This window comes from Lygodium microphyllum, chromosome 7 (genome assembly GCF_053477565.2).
Source record: "Lygodium microphyllum isolate KBCC chromosome 7, Lygodium_microphyllum_v1.1.10, whole genome shotgun sequence".
NCBI lineage: Eukaryota > Viridiplantae > Streptophyta > Polypodiopsida > Schizaeales > Lygodiaceae > Lygodium > Lygodium microphyllum.
In genome coordinates this window covers 37,581,502-37,602,386 of record NC_141141.1, presented here as the reverse complement: position 1 = coordinate 37,602,386, position 20,885 = coordinate 37,581,502, and the positions used below count along the sequence as shown (strand labels likewise).

General features: G+C 38.1%; 1 protein-coding gene across 1 annotated transcript; it reads left to right on the top strand.

Annotated features, from left to right (window-relative positions):
• The first annotated feature begins 7,650 nt into the window (after positions 1 to 7,650).
• Positions 7,651 to 8,737, top strand: LOC148033355 (Bifunctional inhibitor/lipid-transfer protein/seed storage 2S albumin superfamily protein). The gene is made up of 2 exons (XM_087681266.1): positions 7,651 to 7,992; positions 8,467 to 8,737. Exons 1-2 carry the CDS (start codon positions 7,674 to 7,676, stop codon positions 8,481 to 8,483), a joined length of 336 nt encoding a protein of 111 aa, XP_087537392.1. The 5' UTR covers positions 7,651 to 7,673; the 3' UTR covers positions 8,484 to 8,737.
• Positions 8,738 to 20,885: the final 12,148 nt, after the last annotated feature.

Sequence of the window (20,885 nt, the reverse complement as noted above, 5' to 3'; positions counted from 1 at the left end):
TATGATTCATGGTATGGACCTAAAGTTGCAGTTGAGATGGATATTTATGAGAGCAATGATGATGATGGTTATGGGAAGAAAATTGAAGCAAACAATTTCTGTAGACCATCATTAAGCATCAATAAATCATCAAAGCATTAAAGCTTCACTGAACAAGCAACAATAAAGCATAAACATTCAAATGCTTACTATTCCAAAACATGATAAGCATGTCTCTCTCAAAATAACAATCAATAGATGATGACCTTTTCCTCCAATGATGCCCAAGTTAGAGTAAAAAATGCTAGTAGAAGTCTCTGACAACAATAGGAGCTATCTCTACAATATGCCTATTTTTTTACTTAGCAATGCCATTTTGCTATGGAGTGTATCTACATTTAAACTGCCTCTTAATACCCCTTTTTTACAAGAAATTTGGAAACTCATTGGGAAAGTACTCTACCCCTCCATCCAATCTTAGGTATTTGATATGTAACCTTGTCTCCTTCTTAACCAATTTAGTCTTAAAGCTTTAAAGTGAGTGAACATCTCACTTTTCTCAAGCATTAAATGAGCCCATACTTTTTTAGTATGATTATCAATGAAGGAGACATAATCCTTGCAACCACTCATAGTTGAAGTCTTTCTAGAAATCACACATCAGAATGTATCAACTCGTGCCTTCTTGGATACATGCTTTTTGTGCAAAAATGCATGCTTTGTTTGCTTTCTAAATTGACATGTTGCATATGCTTTATGTATCCCATTAACTTTTAACTTTAGTAAGCCATCCATAACCTATTTTGACTACATGTTTACATGACCAATCCACTTATACCAAATTTCAATGTCAATCTTAACACTTGAACCTTGTGTAAACATAGTAGTATCTATTTTTGGTTGACCTACATCAAGAGTAAACAACCTTCCAACACACTTGCCTTTTGCAATTAACTTGCAACCATTTCCAAGGTCTTCCATATAACAACCATTAGATGTGAACCCAACCTGCAATCCTTGTTCCACTATTTGACCAACAAAAACCATGTCCTTAGTTATATTTGGTATATACAACACATCAGTCGAGTACTTTGCTTTACCATCCTACATACTCAAGGGAACATTTCCAATGTGAGTAATGGGATAAGCTATACCATCCTTTGGAGACTATGGATTGTATCTCTCTAAACCACTCTCCATGAGAAGTCATGTGGTTAAAGACACTTGAGTCTATATGCCATACATCATTCTTAAATGATCCATCAATACTCATAGTATGCATAAATTATTGTATGACAAAGAGCTTCTCACTTCTCTCATCATCATCTTTTATAGTGAAGGAAAAATCACATTGCTGCTTTTTCTTTTTCTAATTTCAGCTTTCTTTTTTAAATAGATTACTAGAAATATGGCCTTTCTCACCACAATGCTAGCATTTCCTATTATCATGAGAATTTTACTATTGTCGATTAAAACCTACAACTTTTCCTTTTTTGGCTTCCCCATTCTCAGGGTTGTCCTCCCCTATTTTGTTGTGTACCATAACTTTGACCACAATCAATGCCTTATAGCCTTTGCCACAACCTCAGCCTTTGCTAGTAGAGTAAAACACATGTTCATAGTTTCTCTTACTTTGAGGATAAGAGGAATTTAAGGGTTCTTCTCCTCAATTATCACTACAAAAATATGATTTGTAAGTCAAGGATATCATCCCTTTTGTTTATTGACAACCTGAAGCTATTGCACTCATCTCTAAGTCCATCTGATCATGCTCCCACAACATCACCATCATGAATACTATAGTAATAGATCCAAGAGCATCAAATCACTCTTGATCATCAATACATAGTCATTAATGGATAGATTCCCTCTTTTAAGTTGATTAATCTCTAACTTGAAATGCAGCTTTTTGGCCTTTGTATTTACCTCAAATAACCTTTCCATGTTCTTAGATGCAATAGCAAGGGTTTTAGATTCTTACAAATATCCCATCATACTATGTGATATGCTACTTTATATGTGCTTGCTTCTAGCCCTTTTTAGCATTTATCTACTCTATAGTAGCATTTCATTGAGGAAATTTAGGTGCTATTGCCATGTCTCCTTCAATGTAGTTACAACTGACTTTGTCCTTCAATAAATTTGGTATCCTAAACTTCCAAACATGATAATTATTTTATCAAGATTTTCATAAAAATCTAGTTAAAATTGTTAAATATTTTGGCAAGTCAAGCAACCTTACAAAATGTGTAATATGCAACCAAGTCAAAAATAGATTCCCTATAACTAAGACACATAGCATTTTCCAATGATTGCACAATAATAATTGCAATCTACAATCTATATGCAAATGCTTCTATGTCTATAATCTAGCAAACACCTAAAATTTTATCTATCTAAAATTTGTAACTTTTGCTTTGTAAATGGAAAACATAAGCAAATTTGCAGTACATCTAAAAATTGCCTTCAACCAACTTGTAGGACCAAAACAAAGGCCAAAACAACCTCAGATGGCAAAAATCATTGTGGGAAAACCCTAAAGGTCTCACTTATAGTATATACACTGTTGTGTGTGCTCACCAAGTTTCACCACAAATTAGAGACTTCAACCTTGCTAGCCTCAAGAACCTTCAACAACTATATTACAAGGCAAATCAAATAAGATGGAAGAGCTTCTTACTTGTTTTTTGGCTTTCTTTCATGCTTCATCTCCTTCACCTTGGCCTTTGATTGAGCTCTATGCAACTAGTACTACTTTGAGACCATGTAAACATACAAGAGGAGAGAGAGGAAAAGCAACCAAGAGTGCACACACACAAACAATGGAGACTTGAGCACACCAAGAAGTAGGGTTGAAATCATCATCATCTTCTTCTTTTTTCTTCCATACAAAAGAACTTAGTCTACAACATGATAAAATACTAATATGAAGGTACTAGAACACATGTACATGGTGTCACTAAGTGTGAACCCAATAAGGATAGATCATGTTGCACAATGAATATGTCATAACCAAGAGTGGACTACGTGGGTCTAGTCTAGTTATAGAATCATTAGCATATCCTCCATGTCAATCACTTAACAAGTCAATGAGTAAAGTCTTGCCACATCACCAAGCATGTAGTGGATGCGAGGTCATGTGGAGCTTGATATCTCAATATCCCAAACACATAATACTAAGGAACTAAAAATCTCATGGTAAAGGGGATAAAGTCAACTATCCTAATTTGTGAAGACCAACAATAGCAAGTCAAAGGTGGAGTTAAAGTCAAAATTATAAACTAGGAAAAAATAAATTAGTTAATAATTAAATAAAAAGAAAAAAGTAATAAAGCGTCTAAAATAGTAGATAGATATTGGAGGTAGAAAATAGCAAGAGCAGACAACTCAAGAGCCTAAAAAATCACAAGAAATTTTTTATAGTTAAATTTGGCCTCAATATCTCTCAAATATTAGGTTAGTACTTATTTTCTAGGTCTCATAGTAGCTGGTAAAATTAAAGCATTGGGCTACCCTCATAAGAATTATACATTAATTATAAGTATTATTTTAAAATTTAAGAGTCTAAAAAGATAATGTATTAAATATCCAAACATGCTACAAAAAGCCTATGGGTATTGTAAAAGGCTAAATGTTGGTGTCATAGAGGAACAAGATATTAGATTGCCCAATAGCAACTCACCTAGGATTAACCCTAATGTATAACAATTTAAAATCAATGAGCAAATCATTCTTATGTGTGCAACTCAAAAGCCTTGGTTTTTCAAAATTTTTGAGTGAAAAATGACTATTTCTTTTGGCTTTTCATGCCATGCATACGAGAGAAAAGTGAAACTAGGACTTTGTGTTCTAAGGGATTGAGAGAGATATATATTGTCAATGCCAGAGAGACCATCATAGAAGACATGAACAACTTACTTTCTTCATCATCTATCTCTTCTATTTCCTCATTTTCATATCTTTTATCACCATCGTAGAAGGCCGATTGGTGCACAGATCGGATGTCGTAAGCGCGCGTAGTGAGCATCAGAAGGTCCCCAAGAACAAAAGAACTCTACTTTTTGCACACAAATCAATGTAGAAGACTTGCATGACATGAACAAGAGACCAATTGGGTGCAATCTCCCCCCATGCCTTGTGTGAGCGCTCCACAAAGCATGTATTTTATGTATTAATCATCTTCATTAAGCTCAAATAGTAGCCCAAATTACAAAATAGCACGCTTTTGGCTTTTGAGTTTGCTTTAGTGCCAAGTAGAAATAAAGCTAATGGGCGGGCGCCCAAGAAGTCAGGCATACCCAATACAATGTCTAAATACAAATATCTAAATCGTGCGTCCATGTACATACAAAAATAATAACTAAATATCCAACACCTTGATAAATAGGCGTGACAAAATATAGGTGCCATGCCTAAGGTATGTGCCCATCAAAATATTGACAATAACTGGAATACACGCTATCCTCCAATGCTTTCCACCGCCACTGCTGCTATCTCTACACATCAACTGAAGCATTCAGAATCGTTAGTAAAATAATACAATTAAACCGACAAAAGTGAATACCTAGCAGTCTTCAGCTACATAAATAAATCAATTGGTTAGAAATCAATCCTAGCCTTAATTTATCACGAGTGCGCACTCTAAACTCATAAACATTTATTAATTTAATATGTATTTTGCGGAATCACCCGCTATGGAATCACCCATGTACACACTAAATTAACAAAACGCTCGAAAAAGATAGGCGTCCCCATCAACTTCTCGCACAAAGAATCCACTTTGTGTATGAGCCCCGATAATAAAAGTTTACGGAATCCACCGTAAAACCTCACGAGATCCACCGTGGCACGGAATCCACCGTGTAATATGCCTCCTGGCATCACCGATATAAAAAGAGGAGTTTTGAAAGCAACACTAATAGCTCGAGGCAATGGCATAGAGGCATATGCATGATGGAGACACGCTTCTCAACTCTATGGACTGATTACAAAAATGCCATATTTTAGGCTTGATTACACTTGCTAACGTAATTATTCTATCTCTTCTTTCTTCCTTATTCTTGCATTCTATTTATTTTGCATGCTTGGCATAGAAGGAAGCAAGAAAATAGTAAATAGTAGTAGGAACTACCATGTTAGAGCTCATGTGAGAGGCACCACAATTGAGAGTGCAACCAAAGCTCTTGAAGGAATAAGGATCTTTTATTTGGTCCTGGAAGTGAAAGTCCCCACACATCTCTACATGCATTGTGCATTCTACACATGTATTTTATGTACATATCCTAGAAACACTAAAGACCTTCAACAAATAGACTATCTTTTGTCAAAAGGGATGTTTCCATAGTGGTATTATCCTCCAATTTCCTCAAATGGTGAGCCTTCGTTCTACATTATCTCCTCTAAGTATTCCATATCCTTCCTTATAAAGGTGCTTATTTTGATTTTCGAGAGCTTGTAATTAGTAATTTCACACTAATTCTATATTCTTCCTTAAAAAGGAGTCACAACCTTCACTTTACTAATTGTTTGGCTTTATTCTAGTTATTAATTTCACACTTATTCCATCTCCTTCCTCAGGAAGGAGTCACCTCCTTCATTGTACAATAATTTATTTCATTGTGCATGAATATGTTTTTCAATATGATTTCATACATGGAGCTTGAGATAATGTGGATGATTATGTATCCTCCCTATGAGAAGCCCTTGATAGAGATGATCCTTTCATGAGAAGAAGCTTTGACACTCATTGCTTGTGTCTACCCTCCCAAATCTTTTAATTCTATTCACACTTGGTGTTCACACCACCACTATTGCTTAGGGTTACACAAAAAATAATTATGTGAAATCACATTGCCGATTGATTTGATTACATGAATGGTGAGAACATAACAAAATATTTCTTTGCTAAATGTTTGGTATCTAATATTAGTTAATTGTGGGAAGAACTTTTTGTAACATTTCTAGATTTGTATTTTCCTTGAAAGACTTCAAGGCTCTAAAAATTAGCCTTTGAAAAATTTTAATACATCTTGTAATGCATTTGTTCATGTAGCCATTTAGCCAAGTTTTGCATAACCTCACTTCCTCTATAATCACAAACATTCTTCAAAAATGTTGACTTCCCACATTTCTTCAAATAAGGTTTAAAACATTCAATATTGGGAACAAGTTGAAATCCTTTATTTTATCCTTCTAACCCAACTTATACCTTAACAATGGAGTCTATCTTACCATGCTCACCTTCTAACCTAGCTTATACCTTAACAATTGAGTCCACCTTACCATGCTCACCTTCTTGAAATAGCTAAATGAGAATATACATACATTAATTACCCATAGTCATTTTAAAAGAACTATGTTTCATGCTATGTGAAATATTTTAGAGAGATATTTAATAGAGGTTGACCCACTACATGATATAATGTTCAAGCATATATTTGAAAAATGTAAAATGTCTTAAATATGAAAAGTAAAACATCATGACTCATTTGATAAATCTTGGTTCAACTTCCAATGAGTTTTAGCCACTTTTCTTGGGTACTTTTAAAACGCATGGCCATGAATTTATTTTATTGATCATACATGTAGTGAGGGCATATCAAAGTTGATAACACTTTGTATGTTAACTAATGAGATGAAACTCATAAGGAGCATTGATAATGGAAGTAAGTGCAATACAGAACATATAGTGTAATGGAAATTATCATGCATACACCACAAAAAGGTGTGAGCATTGAAGCATTGATTGTTTGAGTGACCTCTTGAAGACCATCATACATACATCATGAAAAAGGTTTGAGCATTGAACCATTGCTTATTCAAATGACCTTATGAAAACTTTTGTCCTATACACACCACAAAAGAAGAAGTGAGCATTGAGGCACTGGTTATTGAGATGATGATTTTAAAATGGTTGAGCGCACTAGGGGGTTTGTAAGAATAGTTAACAATCTAATCACTTTAAACCCATATTTTTCCACCTCTTGTGTGAGATGAGTTATGAGTACATGAAATTTCCAAGATTGTTTGAGCTCTCAACATAGACTATGAACAAGTTAAAGGGTACTCATTAGACACACTCTTGAGATCTTTCTCAAGGGAACATTAGAGGAAACATGAGATACAAAGTAAGAGGCAAAGAGCTCAAGAGAGTGCCTATTGAAATGAGGTTACTGAAGTATGGACAATAGTTAAACTCTATATGAATTTGTTTAATATGTATACCAAATGCTACAATGTTTCATTGCCAAATACTACACGAGTTTGCATGCTATGTATATCTCATGTCTTACTTATCATAATATAGGTGACATAATTCCGTAGTCAAAAGTCACTTGGGGCTCGCATTTTCATACACTCTTTCAAGATGTGTGTCAATGTGAACATTAGAGCAAATTGGTGCTAAAAAGGAAGGGGCAAGGAGGCAAACAAGATAGCGACTCGTCCACCACCACATGATGGACCAAAATATATATACTAGGCCTTGGAGGAGAGACGTGTCATGGGGAGCGAGGGGAGGTGTTGGGATTGGGGGGGGAGGGGACAAGAGTGGGGGGTGGGGTCAAGGGGCACTAAGAAGGGAGGGGGGAGGGCATTATAAGGGAGGGGGGAGGGTAAGGGGAGGAGAGAGAGAGAGAGAGAGAGAGATGGCTATGTTGCATGGTCGTAATTCTATTGCGCGGGTGGGGTTGTTCATGTGGGTGGTGTTAGTGGTCGGTTATATTGAAGGGGGGGCGGTGGTGATCACTGCGCGAGGGGGGGACCCTTGCCCGGGGGGCATGGCCTCGGCCACGATGAAGCTGATAAGCTGCCTGCCGGCCTCCAAGGACGGCAGCGCGTCGGTGGCGCCGAGCTGCTGCTCCCAAATCACGCAGATGATGGGGACGCCCGACTGCCTCTGCTCCGTCCTCACCTCCCCATTCGCCAAGTCCATGGGCGTCAACACCCTCGTCGCCCTCTCCATCCCCAAGCGCTGCGCCATCGCCTCTCGCCCCGTCGGCTACAAGTGTGGTGGTAATATACACTCCCACTTCACATCATATCATAATGTTTAGTCATGTCCATGGGCTTCACCTTGAAATATATAAGTATAGCAAAGGAGATTATCAAAATGGATTTTTGCATTCATTTTGTAAGTGTGATAGAACTAAATTAATAGGAGCGGATTTCAAAATCAATATTAGAAAGAGCCCATACATTTATGAAGAAAAAGGAATAATTTGATTGAAGAAAATATGTAAGGGGCTTTTAAATACTAGAACACATGTCACAAAAGGGATCCCTCCACCCTCAAACACTTATGCTTGCATATTATATCATTAATGATATTAGGAACATATCACGGCAACAGTATGCACCCCCATGGACAACCTAAGAAACTAAACCAACACAACAAAAAGTGCACTAGTGACAATGCATTGATATATAGGGTTGGTGTATTCGTCTTATGACATGACCATTATCATTCAAAAAATTGTGTTCATGCAGGTGGTGTTGTGCCATGAAGTTTGGGGCTGAAATGTGGAAGATCTTGCAACTCTACTCCTACTTCTTGCTATTGCTTAACTTATGCTAAGAAGCACCATATAAATCATGCTATAGCCTCATGATGTATGTATATAATCTTGCTACAATGTAGACATAATAACAAAGTCTTGTTGATGTATATTGAATAACCTTTTGATGATCACTATTGATCAATTTACATGTTTTGTGACATATATTTAAATATTTACAATTAAAAACATTTGAAATGATAGTATGCTCTATATGATCATTTTCAAGAGGTGGCTCAATTGTGTATGTGTAGCAAAGTCACCTTGAAAGATAGATACACACACATATATGTGTATAAGTACATCTACACACACACACACACACACACACACAAGGTAATGAAAATGAGTACTATTTTTTTAAAATTACTACTTAGTGTCAACTTTGTTGATGGTTTAAGCAACAAGTTTGGGCCATTCATCTAACGATGTAGATATATTGCAAAGAGAGTTCTTTTGCGCACAATAATTGTACATGTTGCATACACATGCTAGATTTGGATGTGCGCATACCTCCATGTGTGTCTATGTGCAAGCAACCAATACACAAACACATACATGTGCATATGCACATATGCACACTTGCATAGTAGCAATGTAACTAAGCATGTGTGCACATGCGTGTGTGCCTATGTGAGAGGCATATGTGTGCACATCTCCATGTGTGTCTATGTGCAAGAAACACACACACACATACACACACACACACACACACGTGTGTGTGTGTGTGTGTGTGTGTGTGTGTGTGTGTGTGTGTGTGTGTGTGTGTGTGTGTGTGTGTGTGTGTGTGTGTGTGTGTGTGTGTGTGTGTGTGTGCATATTACATGCATGCACTAGATTCAGAGAAGGGAGATCTAAACACATACTTCACATATCTATAATGTTGTGCTGCATAATAACTATATAAGTGCATGCACATGTGCTTATGTGCAAAAAGGCATACGTGTGCATATCTCCATGTGTGTATATGTGCATCAACACACATGCACACATATACACACATGGAGAAAGAGAGAGAGTGTGTATGTGCATGAAGTTGTGAACTAGAGTAAACATGCATATGAAGACCTCATTAGATCAATTGATTTTCTTGATATTATCAAATTGTAAAGTAGAAATTGGATGTCTTATCTACCTTTCAGTATTGGGTTTCTCTTGTTATGAGAACCAATCTGGTAGTATAGGCTTAAGGTCAAATAATGGGGGTGAGTATGTCTCAAAAGCTTTTGAGTAGTTTTGCAATGCGCAGGGTATTAAGCATTAGTTAACTGCCCCCTACACCCCTCTCTAGAATGGTATTTCCAAACACATGAACAATACAATATTAGGAGAGAGTCTGCAATATGCTTAGCCAGATAGGCTTACCATAGCACTTTTGAGTTGAGGCAATTACTACTACCATACATTTGAGTAACTAGTTCCCTTGCATTACTATTGATTGCTAGGTTGTAGAGAAAGTATGGAATGAAAAACCTCCACTATATGCTCATTTTCACGTCTTTGGTTGTGAGAAATTCTGCCATGTTCCCAAGGAAAGGTACAATAAGTTGGATCCTAAGTCTGTGAAATACATCTTTCTAGGTTATGGGGATACAGGTGAGATGGGCTATCACCTATGGGATCTAGAGGCTTGCAAGGTTATCTATTTCCATGATGTTATTTTTCATGAGGAAAATTTGTATAGGCAGCCTAAGCAGCTGGTTGAGGTATACAAGGTGATCTTTCATAAGGAGCATCTTGCTCCTGTACAACCATCTAAACAGTCTACAGTAGTTGATGATCCAATGACCTAGGCCCCACCTATTTTGTAGGATCAACCTACTTTGAGATGCTCTACTAGAGCTAGACATAAACCTGAGCACTTTATGCCCTCCATGGATTATGTTATGGAGATAGATGCAGATGAGCCTCTCTCTTATGATGAGGCTATGCACAGAGATAATAGTCACTCATGGGACAAGGCTATATAGTCAGAGTTTGACTTCTTAGACACTATTCATATGTGAAATTTGGTTCCTTTGTCTAGTGGCAAGAAGGCATTGCCATGCAAGTGGGTATACAAGCTAAAAAGTATTCATGGATGTCCCAAGTTTGCTTATAAGGCCAGATTGGTAGTTAAGGGTTTCAAGCAAGAATATGGTATTGACCTTGATGAAGTCTTTTCTCCTATGATCAAAATGAAAACCCTATGATTGGTCTAGCATTGGTCGCTCGTGGACCTTTATCACATGGATGTAAAGATGGCCTTTTTACATGGGTACTTGTTGTTGAGATATCGAGCTCCACTCGTGATATGCCAGGGTGACCGTTGTGCATTTATGTCACCGACTTGTCAGTTGCAGATGCGGTTGGTACACCGCCCATGAATAATAGCTAGATGACAGCTATCCTTATCTACTCTAGTTCGTGGCTCAGTTAGTATGCCACCTTAGTTAGTTGAGTTTGGTTTGAGACCCATATATAGGGTTCTTCTATTTCTATGTACTTGAGTTCTTTTTGTCTTACACAACTAAGAAGAGGAAAACTATTTTCAGCCTCCACCTTTGTGTGTGTTCCCCCATTGTGCAAGCAAGAAAGATACAAGTGAGACTCATTCCTTCTCTCCCACAATCTTGACATGGTATCAGAGCCTTGTTAGTGGTAAGGAGCTCAAGAAAGCAAACCAAGTTCGCGGTGTTCTGGTAAGAGGACCAGTGTTGCTTTCATTTTTCTGTTTTGGGAGCAAGTCTCTGCAGGTAGCACAGCCGAAAAGTGCAAGAGTGCATTGTTTCAGGTTGAGACGCCCTTCGCGGTGAAGCAAGAGGGCAATATATGCTACGGGTAAGGGCTTTAGTCCTTGGTGACCCTGTTTTTTTTATTTGAGGCCATTTCGAGGCCTGTTTTGGAGGCGGAAGTTTTCTGCACGCACTCAGGAAAAGGCCCAGTTTTATGCTGTGCGACCACTGTTCTACAGGTCAGTGAAAAGTTACTGTAGAAATTGCATTGTATGCTTGTGCGCAGAGACATTGGAAGTTACAGAATCATCCTTGTTGTGTGTTGATGCAAAATCGTCACTAGGAAGTGACTGTGTGGTCAAAAACCACTTTCGTCAGTTTTACAGATTTGCCCTTGTGAGGCTGAAGCTGTGTTCTTTGCAGTGACATAATTTTTTGCAGTGTTCTGTAATGGCGTCTGATTCTCTTTCACAGATGCTCACTGAAAAGCTTGACAAGAATAACTTCCAAGCATGGAAGTTCAGAATGACAATTTTCCTTATGGGAAAAGGATATTGGGAATTCGTTGCAGGAAATGAAGAAGAACCAGTTCTTCCTGATGTTCCCAATCAACAACAGCAAATGCAGGCATTTAAAGCATGGCATGAGAGAGCTAGGAAAGTTATGTACTGGCTGTCTATCAGCATTTCAGACACTATGATTGTGCATATTCAAGATGCAAGTACACCAAAGGAGGCATGGGATACTTTGTCAAAAATGTATAGCACAAATACGCAAGCCAGGAAAATGCAGCTCAAGCAAGAGTTGCACAATGTGCAAAGAGAAAGTATGAGCATCAATGACTACCACATGAAGGTGAAGAAGATTGCAGATGCACTTGCTTCCATTGGGTTGCCAGTGGAAGATGATGATTTAGTTTCTGTGACCTTGAATGGTCTAGGAAAGGATTATGCACAGTTTCGGACATCCATTTCAGTTCGTGAAAGATTTCTTGATTTTGAGGAGTTGATTGCTCTTCTAATTTCTGAGGAGCAGAGAAATGGCGGTGCATCTTCTTCAGGAGGAACTTCAAAAGAAATTGTCTTCTACTCAAATGCTGGAAGAGGTAGAGGCAGAGGTAGAGGAGGCCGATCTGGAGGCCGTGGTAGAAATCAGAATATGCAGCAAACTCAAGGAAATCAGTCCTATGGAGGAGGACGTGGTAACTCTAGAGGCAGGGGGAGCCAAAGAGGTCGTGGTGGATGGCAAAGAGGCCAAAATGCAAACAACAATGTTAAATGCTACTACTGTGGTAAAACGGGTCATATGGCGAAAGATTGCTATAAAAAGCAGAATGACATCATGAATGGAAAATTGCAACAAGGAAATTATGCATCTTCTAGGAGACAGGGTGATGACAGAAATGAGCATTTGTTTATGGTGCAACACATGAATAATTCTGTGACAAGTGTAGAAGAAAGCAACGAAGTGTGGTATATTGACTCAGGTGCATCAAACCACATGACAAGTCATGCAGAATGGATGCAAGATGCAAGAAAAATGAAAAAACCAGGATTTGTGGAGACTGGTGATGATACTGCACATTCCATTGTGCAGATTGGAAAATTTCCTTTGTCTATGCAAGATGGGAAAAAGAAATACCTGTCAAATGTATTTCATGTCCCGAATATCACCAAGAATCTGGTTTCTGTTGGTCAAATGGTTGAGCAGGGCTTGCAGGTCAGATTTAATCCTCATGGATGCTTTGTTGAGGATATGAAAAATAAAGATCGCTAGATAGCAAAAGAAAAGAAGAAGGGCAGAATATTTACGTTGGATGCAGGCATGCCTGAATTGAGTACAGCAATGTTTGCACATGGGACCAGTGTAGTTGCAGATATTGATATCTGGCATAAACGCATTGGTCATGTTAATGTACATCGACTTAAATCAATGCAGGCCCAAAATATTGTTGCAGGATTTCCAAAATTCAAGGTTGCAGAAATGCATAAGGTATGTGAAGCCTGTCAGTTTGGAAAACAGGCAAGGAAACCATTTCCTAGACATATTCAAGAGAGTAAGAAGCCATTGGAATTAATCCACTCTAATGTGTGGACTACTAAAGTTGCATCTCTTGGAGGCTGTCATTATTTTGTCACTTTTATTGATGACTATAGCAGAAAAGTTTGGGTGTATTTTATGAAAAAGAAAAGTGAAGTTTTTAGGCATTTTAAAACTCTTAAAGCTATGGTTGAAAAAGAAACAGGCTTGCAAATAAAATGCCTAAGGTCAGATGGAGGGGGAGAGTACCTCTCAAATGAGTTTGCAAGGTTCCTGCAGGAGCATGGCATAAAGCAGCAATATTCATGCAGTCATACCCCACAACAAAATGGAATTGCAGAAAGGAAAAATAGGCGTATTGGAGAGGTATCTCGTGCCATGCTCAACGAAAAAGACCTGCCAGATTTTTATTGGGTTGAGGCAGTTGCTACAGCAGTCTACATAATGAACAGGACTCCCACTGCAGCAATACATGGGATGACTCCAGAGGAGAGGTATACTGGTAGAAAACCAGATATTTCTCATTTGAAGATTTTTGGTTGCATTGCCTATGTTCATGTGCCAGATGAGTTGAGATCCAAGTTGGATCCAAAAGCTGAGAATTGCATCTTTATTAGTTACTCTCTACAACAGAAAGGGTATAGATGCTATAACCCTTCTACTCGTAAGTTTACAGTGAGCAGAGATGTTGTTTTTGATGAGATAAGTAGCTGGTATAAACCAGTAAATGTGATTATGATGTAGATGCACAAAATGGTAATGCTGCACAGAATTCACAGCAGTAGTCACAAAATATTAGTGGACTTGGAGCGTCCTCTAGCAGTGGTTCACATTCTTTGCCATGGACAGGCAGATTGAGATCAAGAGAATCTTCTCAAAGCAATGCAGATAGTGGAATTCAGGTATCACGAAAAGGAAAAGAGAATGTAGATCAGCCCATGTTTGATGTGAATGCAGGTCACTCTTATGTGGATGGTGAATCCAGTGGCTCAGAACAGAGCATTGATGATGAGTTGGGTATTCCTTCTATTGTTACACCTGGAGTAAGGAAGACTAGGGATGTTTTGAGAGCACCTGGGAGTGAACCTACTTTGCGCAGGTCTACAGAGCTAGGTATCCTGTGGATAGGCTGAAATATGATGGATTTATAGCCATTCACTATGCCTATATGGTCAAAAGTGATACAGGAACCAGAACCCACTTCTTTTGAGCAAGCCATGGATGAAGAAATTGATGCCTTGGAAGCAAATGCTACATGGGAATTGGTACCTTTGCCTAAAGGTAAGAATGTAATTGGTTGTAAGTGGGTTTATAAGGTGAAGCACAATGCAGATGGTTCTGTGAACAGATACAAGGCAAGATTAGTAGTCAAGGGGTATGCACAAACATATGGCATTGATTATGAAGAAACATTCAATCCGGTTGCAAGGATGGCAACCGTAACAGCAGTCATTGCTATGGCTGCATCAAAGGAATGGTCTTTACATCATATGGATGTAAAGAATGCCTTCTTGCATGGTGATTTGCAAGAAGAGGTATATATGGAGCAGCCACCAGGTTATGTGCATGCTGTTTATCCTGAGTTTGTTTGCAGGTTGAAGAAAGCCTTGTATGGCTTGAAGCAAGCACCTAGAGCATGGTCTGACAAGATAGGATAGTATCTTGTCACTATTGGCTTTCAGATTTCCAAGGCAGATTTCTCACTTTATGTGAGAAAAACAGAGAAAGGTATTATGCTACTTGTCATTTATGTTGATGATTTGATTATGACAGGTGATAGTGATGAAGATATCCTTCATGTGAAAATGCTATTGAAGCAGAAGTTTGAGATGAAGGATTTGGGAGAGCTGCGTTATTTCTTGGGCATTGAGGTGATTAGATCACCAAGTGGGATACGGCTCTTGCAGAGGCAGTATGGATTGGACATGCTGTCCAAATATGGGATGATAGGCTGTAAGTCTATTTCAGTTCCTTTGGAGCAGAATGTGAAGCTGAGCGCAGATGCAGGTGAGCTTCTAGAAGACCCTACTATGTACAGACGCATAGTAGGAAGTTTGATTTATATGACTATTACCAGGCCAGATTTGAGCTATGTTGTTGGATTGGTAAGTCAGTTTATGCAGGCTCCAAGGAAACCACATTTGGATGCAGCTAGACGCATACTTAGGTATGTGAAGCCCACATTGCAGTATGGACTATTTTATGAGACTGGGGTTCAGATACAGTTGTATGGATACACTGATGCTGATTGGGCTGGTAGTATTTCTGAGAGACGATCTACCAGTGGATATGTGTTCTCTTTTGGGAGTGTTGCAGTCACTTGGAACAGCAAGAAACAGCCTACAGTTGCCTTGTCGAGCATAGAGGCTGAGTACAGGGGCCCAGCAATGGCTGCATGTGAGGTAGCTTGGTCGCATAAGCTACTTTATGATATGCATTAGTCTACAGATGGGCCAGTTGTCATTTATTGTGACAACATGAGTAGCATACACTTGGAAAATAACCCAGTCTATCATGCTAGAACAAAGCACATTGAGGTGCATTATCACTATGTGCGGGAGAGGGTTTTACTAGTTCTTATTGATCTAGTTTATGTTAGCACAGAGGATCAGGTAGCTGACATATTTACAAAGGCATTGGGCACAGAGAAGTTGCACAAGTTCAGAGACCTGCTTGGTGTGCAGGAATTGGGATTGAGCTCAAGGGGGAGTGTTGAGATATCGAGCTCCACTCGTGATATGCCAGGGTGACCGTTGTGCATTTATGTCACCGACTTGTCAGTTGCAGATGCGGTTGGTACACCGCCCATGAATAATAGCCAGATGATAGCTATCCTTATCTACTCTAGTTCGTGGCTCAGTTAGTATGCCACCTTAGTTAGTTGAGTTTGGTTTGAGACCCATATATAGGGTTCTTCTATTTCTATGTACTTGAGTTCTTTTTGGCTTACACAACTAAGAAGAGGAAAACTGTTTTCAGCCTCCACCTTTGTGTGTATTCCCCCATTGTGCAAGCAAGAAAGCTACAAGTGAAACTCCTTCCTTTTCTCCCACAATCTTGACACTTGTATGATGAGATCTATGCTAAAATGTCAGATCTAGAGCATGTCTATGGAGGTTGAAAGAGGAAGAGTGAGCTCATGAGGTAACAGACATCAAGACCAAATGTCACACAAGTGAATTAGGTTCCAAGATGGAAGCTTGGACTCATAAACACAATCTTGTGTGTTGACAATGACACAGACACTTTGCTGGAAGTACAAAAGTACTATGGCATTACATTCAAAATGCGAGCAAGTACAATGCTTTATAGGAATAGACTAGGCTGCACTTTCCACCACTGTGCATATGGGATTTTGTATCGTGAGCCTACACTGCTCCATACAAAGAGGCCAAGCCAGGTGTGATTACCAATATCTCAACAATCTATATGTAGTGGCCTAAGCGCTTTGAAGAAAAAGGTACGGAACACCTAGTGTATAAGTTGAGAAAGAGCCTTTATAGTCTTAAGTAGCACCTAGGGAATAGTATCATAATTTTGATACTTTTATGCATTCACACGGATATAGCCATAGTACTATGGATCTGCATTTATACATGAAGAAGGCTCGTGATGGTAGCCTTTATGATTTTGATCCTCTATGTAGATATGATATGCTTATTATTGGGAGTGCTTGTGATGAGTTGGATGCCTTAAAAACTTAGCTCAAGAAGAGCTTTGAGATGAAGGACGTGAGATAGATCTCACATATTCTTAGGATGCACATCATGCATAAGTGCTGTAAGGGGCTCCTTTATCTTTCATAGAAGGAGTATATCCAAAAAGTCCTTGAGTGATTTCACATGAAGGATGGTAAGCCTATTGGCTTTCCTTTACCTTCTCGTGTGAAGGTCATTCAAGCCAATTGAGAAGAAGGCCAAGATGGCTAAGATCTCTTATGTATCCTCCATGGACAATTTGATGTATGCCATGATAAGCACTCATCCTGACATAGCATTTGTAGTGGGAGTTTTGGCACACTATATGGCTATACCTAGCAGACGGCGTTGGGATGCCATCAAGGATATCATAAGGTACCTAAAGGGCATAGTAGTCATGTGCATATATTATGGTGACTAGGATACAAGAATCATGGGGTACGTTGACTTTGATTATGCATGACATGCAGACAGTAGGAAGTCCACACCTCTAGCTATGTCTTCACCTTTGCTAGAGGTGCTACTTCTTGGATGTCCAAGGTGTAGAAATACATGACCCTCTCTACTATCGAGGCTGAGTAAGTTGCAGCCATTGAGGTTTGCAAGGAGCCTCTCTAATTAGGCAATCTGGTGGCAGACCTTGGTATTACTAATGTGGTCTTTGCACTACATTCAGATTCTATGAGTACTATCTAGCTAGCCAAGAATCCACACATCCATATGAAGATGAAACACATTGAGATGTGTTACCACTTCATCAGAGATGTCATTGAGGACAAGTATGTTGACCTTATCAAGATCCCAATTACCTAAAATCTTGCAAGTCTACTTACAAAAAGTATCTTAGCGGAATGTTTTTTCTTCCTTAGGAAGTTTATGGGTGTTGGATGAGATGACATCTTTCCACATCCTATTGTTTTTATGTACATTTGTACTTTGTCACTTTTTTCTCATTCTCTCCTCACTAGGGGTACATTTTCCTTTAAGTGGGAGGTTGTTTGAGATAAAGGTGCCTATGCCTAGCCATGTGTGCATTACTACATTGATAGTACTTGCACACTTGTAAACTGCAGATCCTGAGTGCCCATCACTATCACTTCATTCTTTATTCTTTTGGTCACATTTGAATAAAGGAAAGACCAATCACACATTGTGACTGTTAGAGTTTCCACATCTTATATATATATATATATATATATATATATATATATATATATATATATATATATATATATATATATATATATATATATCTCTCTCTCTCTCTCTCTCTCTCTCTCTCTCTCTCTCTCTCTTTTGCTCTTGCTCCTTCCACCATAGCTTTTGCTTCCATTCACATGCTTCCATTCCAGGCTCACTCCCTTCACATCCTTTCTTCCACAATATATGCACATAGATTTAGTGCCATTCAAGTATCTCATGATACTCTTTATTGTCTCCCAATGCTTCTTTCTAAAATTTGCTATATATTTGCTAATCACTTCCACTACATAGACAATGTTTGAATATATAGCAACCATGGCACACATCAAGCTATCAAATGTAGATGCATAAGAAACCTTTGCCATTTTAGCCTTTTGGTCATATGACTTAGGGTTATCCTCTTGGCTAAGTTTCAAATATGGAGGCAATGGAACACTAATAACCTTCCCCCTCTCCATATTGAAAGACTTCAATACCTTGTCAATGTACTTATTTTGAGATAAATAGAGTATATTTTTATCTCAACCTAACATAATACGTATACCAAGAATGTGAGCATTGAACTTATATACCCTTGAGATGGTATAAAGCATTGAACTTATGATACCATTTCCTAGGAGCCTATTTCAAACCATATAAACTCTTATATAGCTTACACTATATTTGCTTTTTGCCTTCCACAACAAACCCTTCATGCTATTCTATGTAAATACGCTCATGCAATTCCCCATGTAAGAAAGTGATCTTTACATCTATCTATGAAGCAACTCCACATCCTCCCTTAACAACCAAAGTAAGAATTTTACAAAGGATGGTCATCTTGACTAGTGCTGAAAATATCTCATCAAAGTCAATCCCCTTCTCCTACTTACGTCCTTTGCCTACCAAACTTTCCTTGTATTTAGATAATGCATCAAATGGAGATACCTTTAACTTGTAGACCAAGTTACATGCCAATACATGTTTGCCCCTTGACAAATGAACTAGAGTCTCAGGTAGCATTCTCTTCCAAAGAATCCATGTCCAATTGCATAGTCCTCTACCATTTATGATTGTCATCCCTAGTCATATCATTCACATAACAAGAAGGCCCACCACAATCAATGACCATGACATAGTCTAGAGATAGAGTATATCTATCTTGTGGTCTAGAAAAACTCATGGACCCATAAAAATTTGTCTCAACAAGAGCATTTGGCTGTCCCATCCTTCTATCATGTAAAACATGAGGCTATCATATCTCTTTATCTTGTAAAACATGAGACTATCCACCATATTCTAGCACTCCCACCTCAACATTTGCACTCTAACCTAGCATTGCATCATGTGGAACAAGTCATATGATCTACTTATTTATTGGTTGCCAATCCACTTGAAATACTACTCTATGGATCTTAATTTATTTAATGGGCTACTTATGCATTTTATCCTCAATAAAAATAACATCATGGCTATGTACTATCTTCTTTGATTCAAGATCCCAAAAATGATAGCCATTTCATATTATTCTCCATAGCCAAGAAAAATGGATTTCTTAGACTTAGGATCAAGCTTAGTTTGTATGACCCTAGGTATATTTATAAATGTGACATAGCTAAAAACACGTAAGTGAACATAAATAGGTCTCTTGCCAAATCATAACTCCTCTGGTATAGTCTAGTATCTTGTTATCCAACGGCTTGTTAGGAGACCTATTGATAAAATGCATTACTATATTTATAGCTTTAACCCAAAATCCATTATTGAGACTAGCATTAGAGAGCATATTGCGGACCCTTTTCTGAATGGTTCTATTCATCTTCTCAAGCATGCCACTTTGAGCAAGATTGTTAGGAGTTATTATCTCTCTCTTGATACCATGGCTCACATAAAAGTTCCTAAAGGAATACAAGATATACCCTCCATTAGTATTAGACCTCAAGAACTTGAGCTTCTTGCCTAACTCATTCTCTAAAATTCAAGAACTTTCAAAATGCATCCAATACATTACTCTTCTTGCAAAGAGGATAACCTCAAACTTTCCTTATAGCATCATCTATAAAAGTGGCAAAATACAATGCTGGACCATCGAATGATATCTTGGGCACTAGCCCATAGAAATCACTATGAACTAAATCAAGATACTCTAATCTTCTACTGCTACTATCTCTCTTATGTGATATTTTTGTTTGCTTTCTAAAGAGACAATGCTCATAAAAACCAGTATCATAAAATTTTAGAGAATGAAGATAGTTCAAATAGCCCAAAGCTTTCATTCCAATGACTGATATATGCCCCAAAAGGTGGTAATTTAAAAAAAAAATGGTTGCTCAATGATAGCTACAACATGGTCTTTAACATTAGAAGCATGCAAATAATACGAAGTATCAGATTTTAGCTCTTTGGTAGCCACAACAAGAGATCCCTTGTAAATATCCACATATAATTACAAAAAAATCACTCTATAATCACAATCATCAAGCTATCATGTACTAATCAACTCTTTGTCAAGTTTGGAATATGCCATACATTTTGCAATATAAAAGAAGAACCATTTGGCAATGAGAAGTGTATATCCCCAGTGCCAACAATGTTGCATGAATAGTTGTTTCTAAGATGGACACAACCTCTTTTACTATCATCATAAGTAGAGAAGCACTTCCTATGTGGAGTAACATGAAACGATGATCTCTAATTCATAAGCCAATTTTGATACG

Bases quoted from the DNA above. Each gene is read 5' to 3' on its own strand.
- LOC148033355 (XM_087681266.1), top strand. From the start codon at position 7,674: ATGTGGGTGGTGTTAGTGGTCGGTTATATTGAAGGGGGGGCGGTGGTG.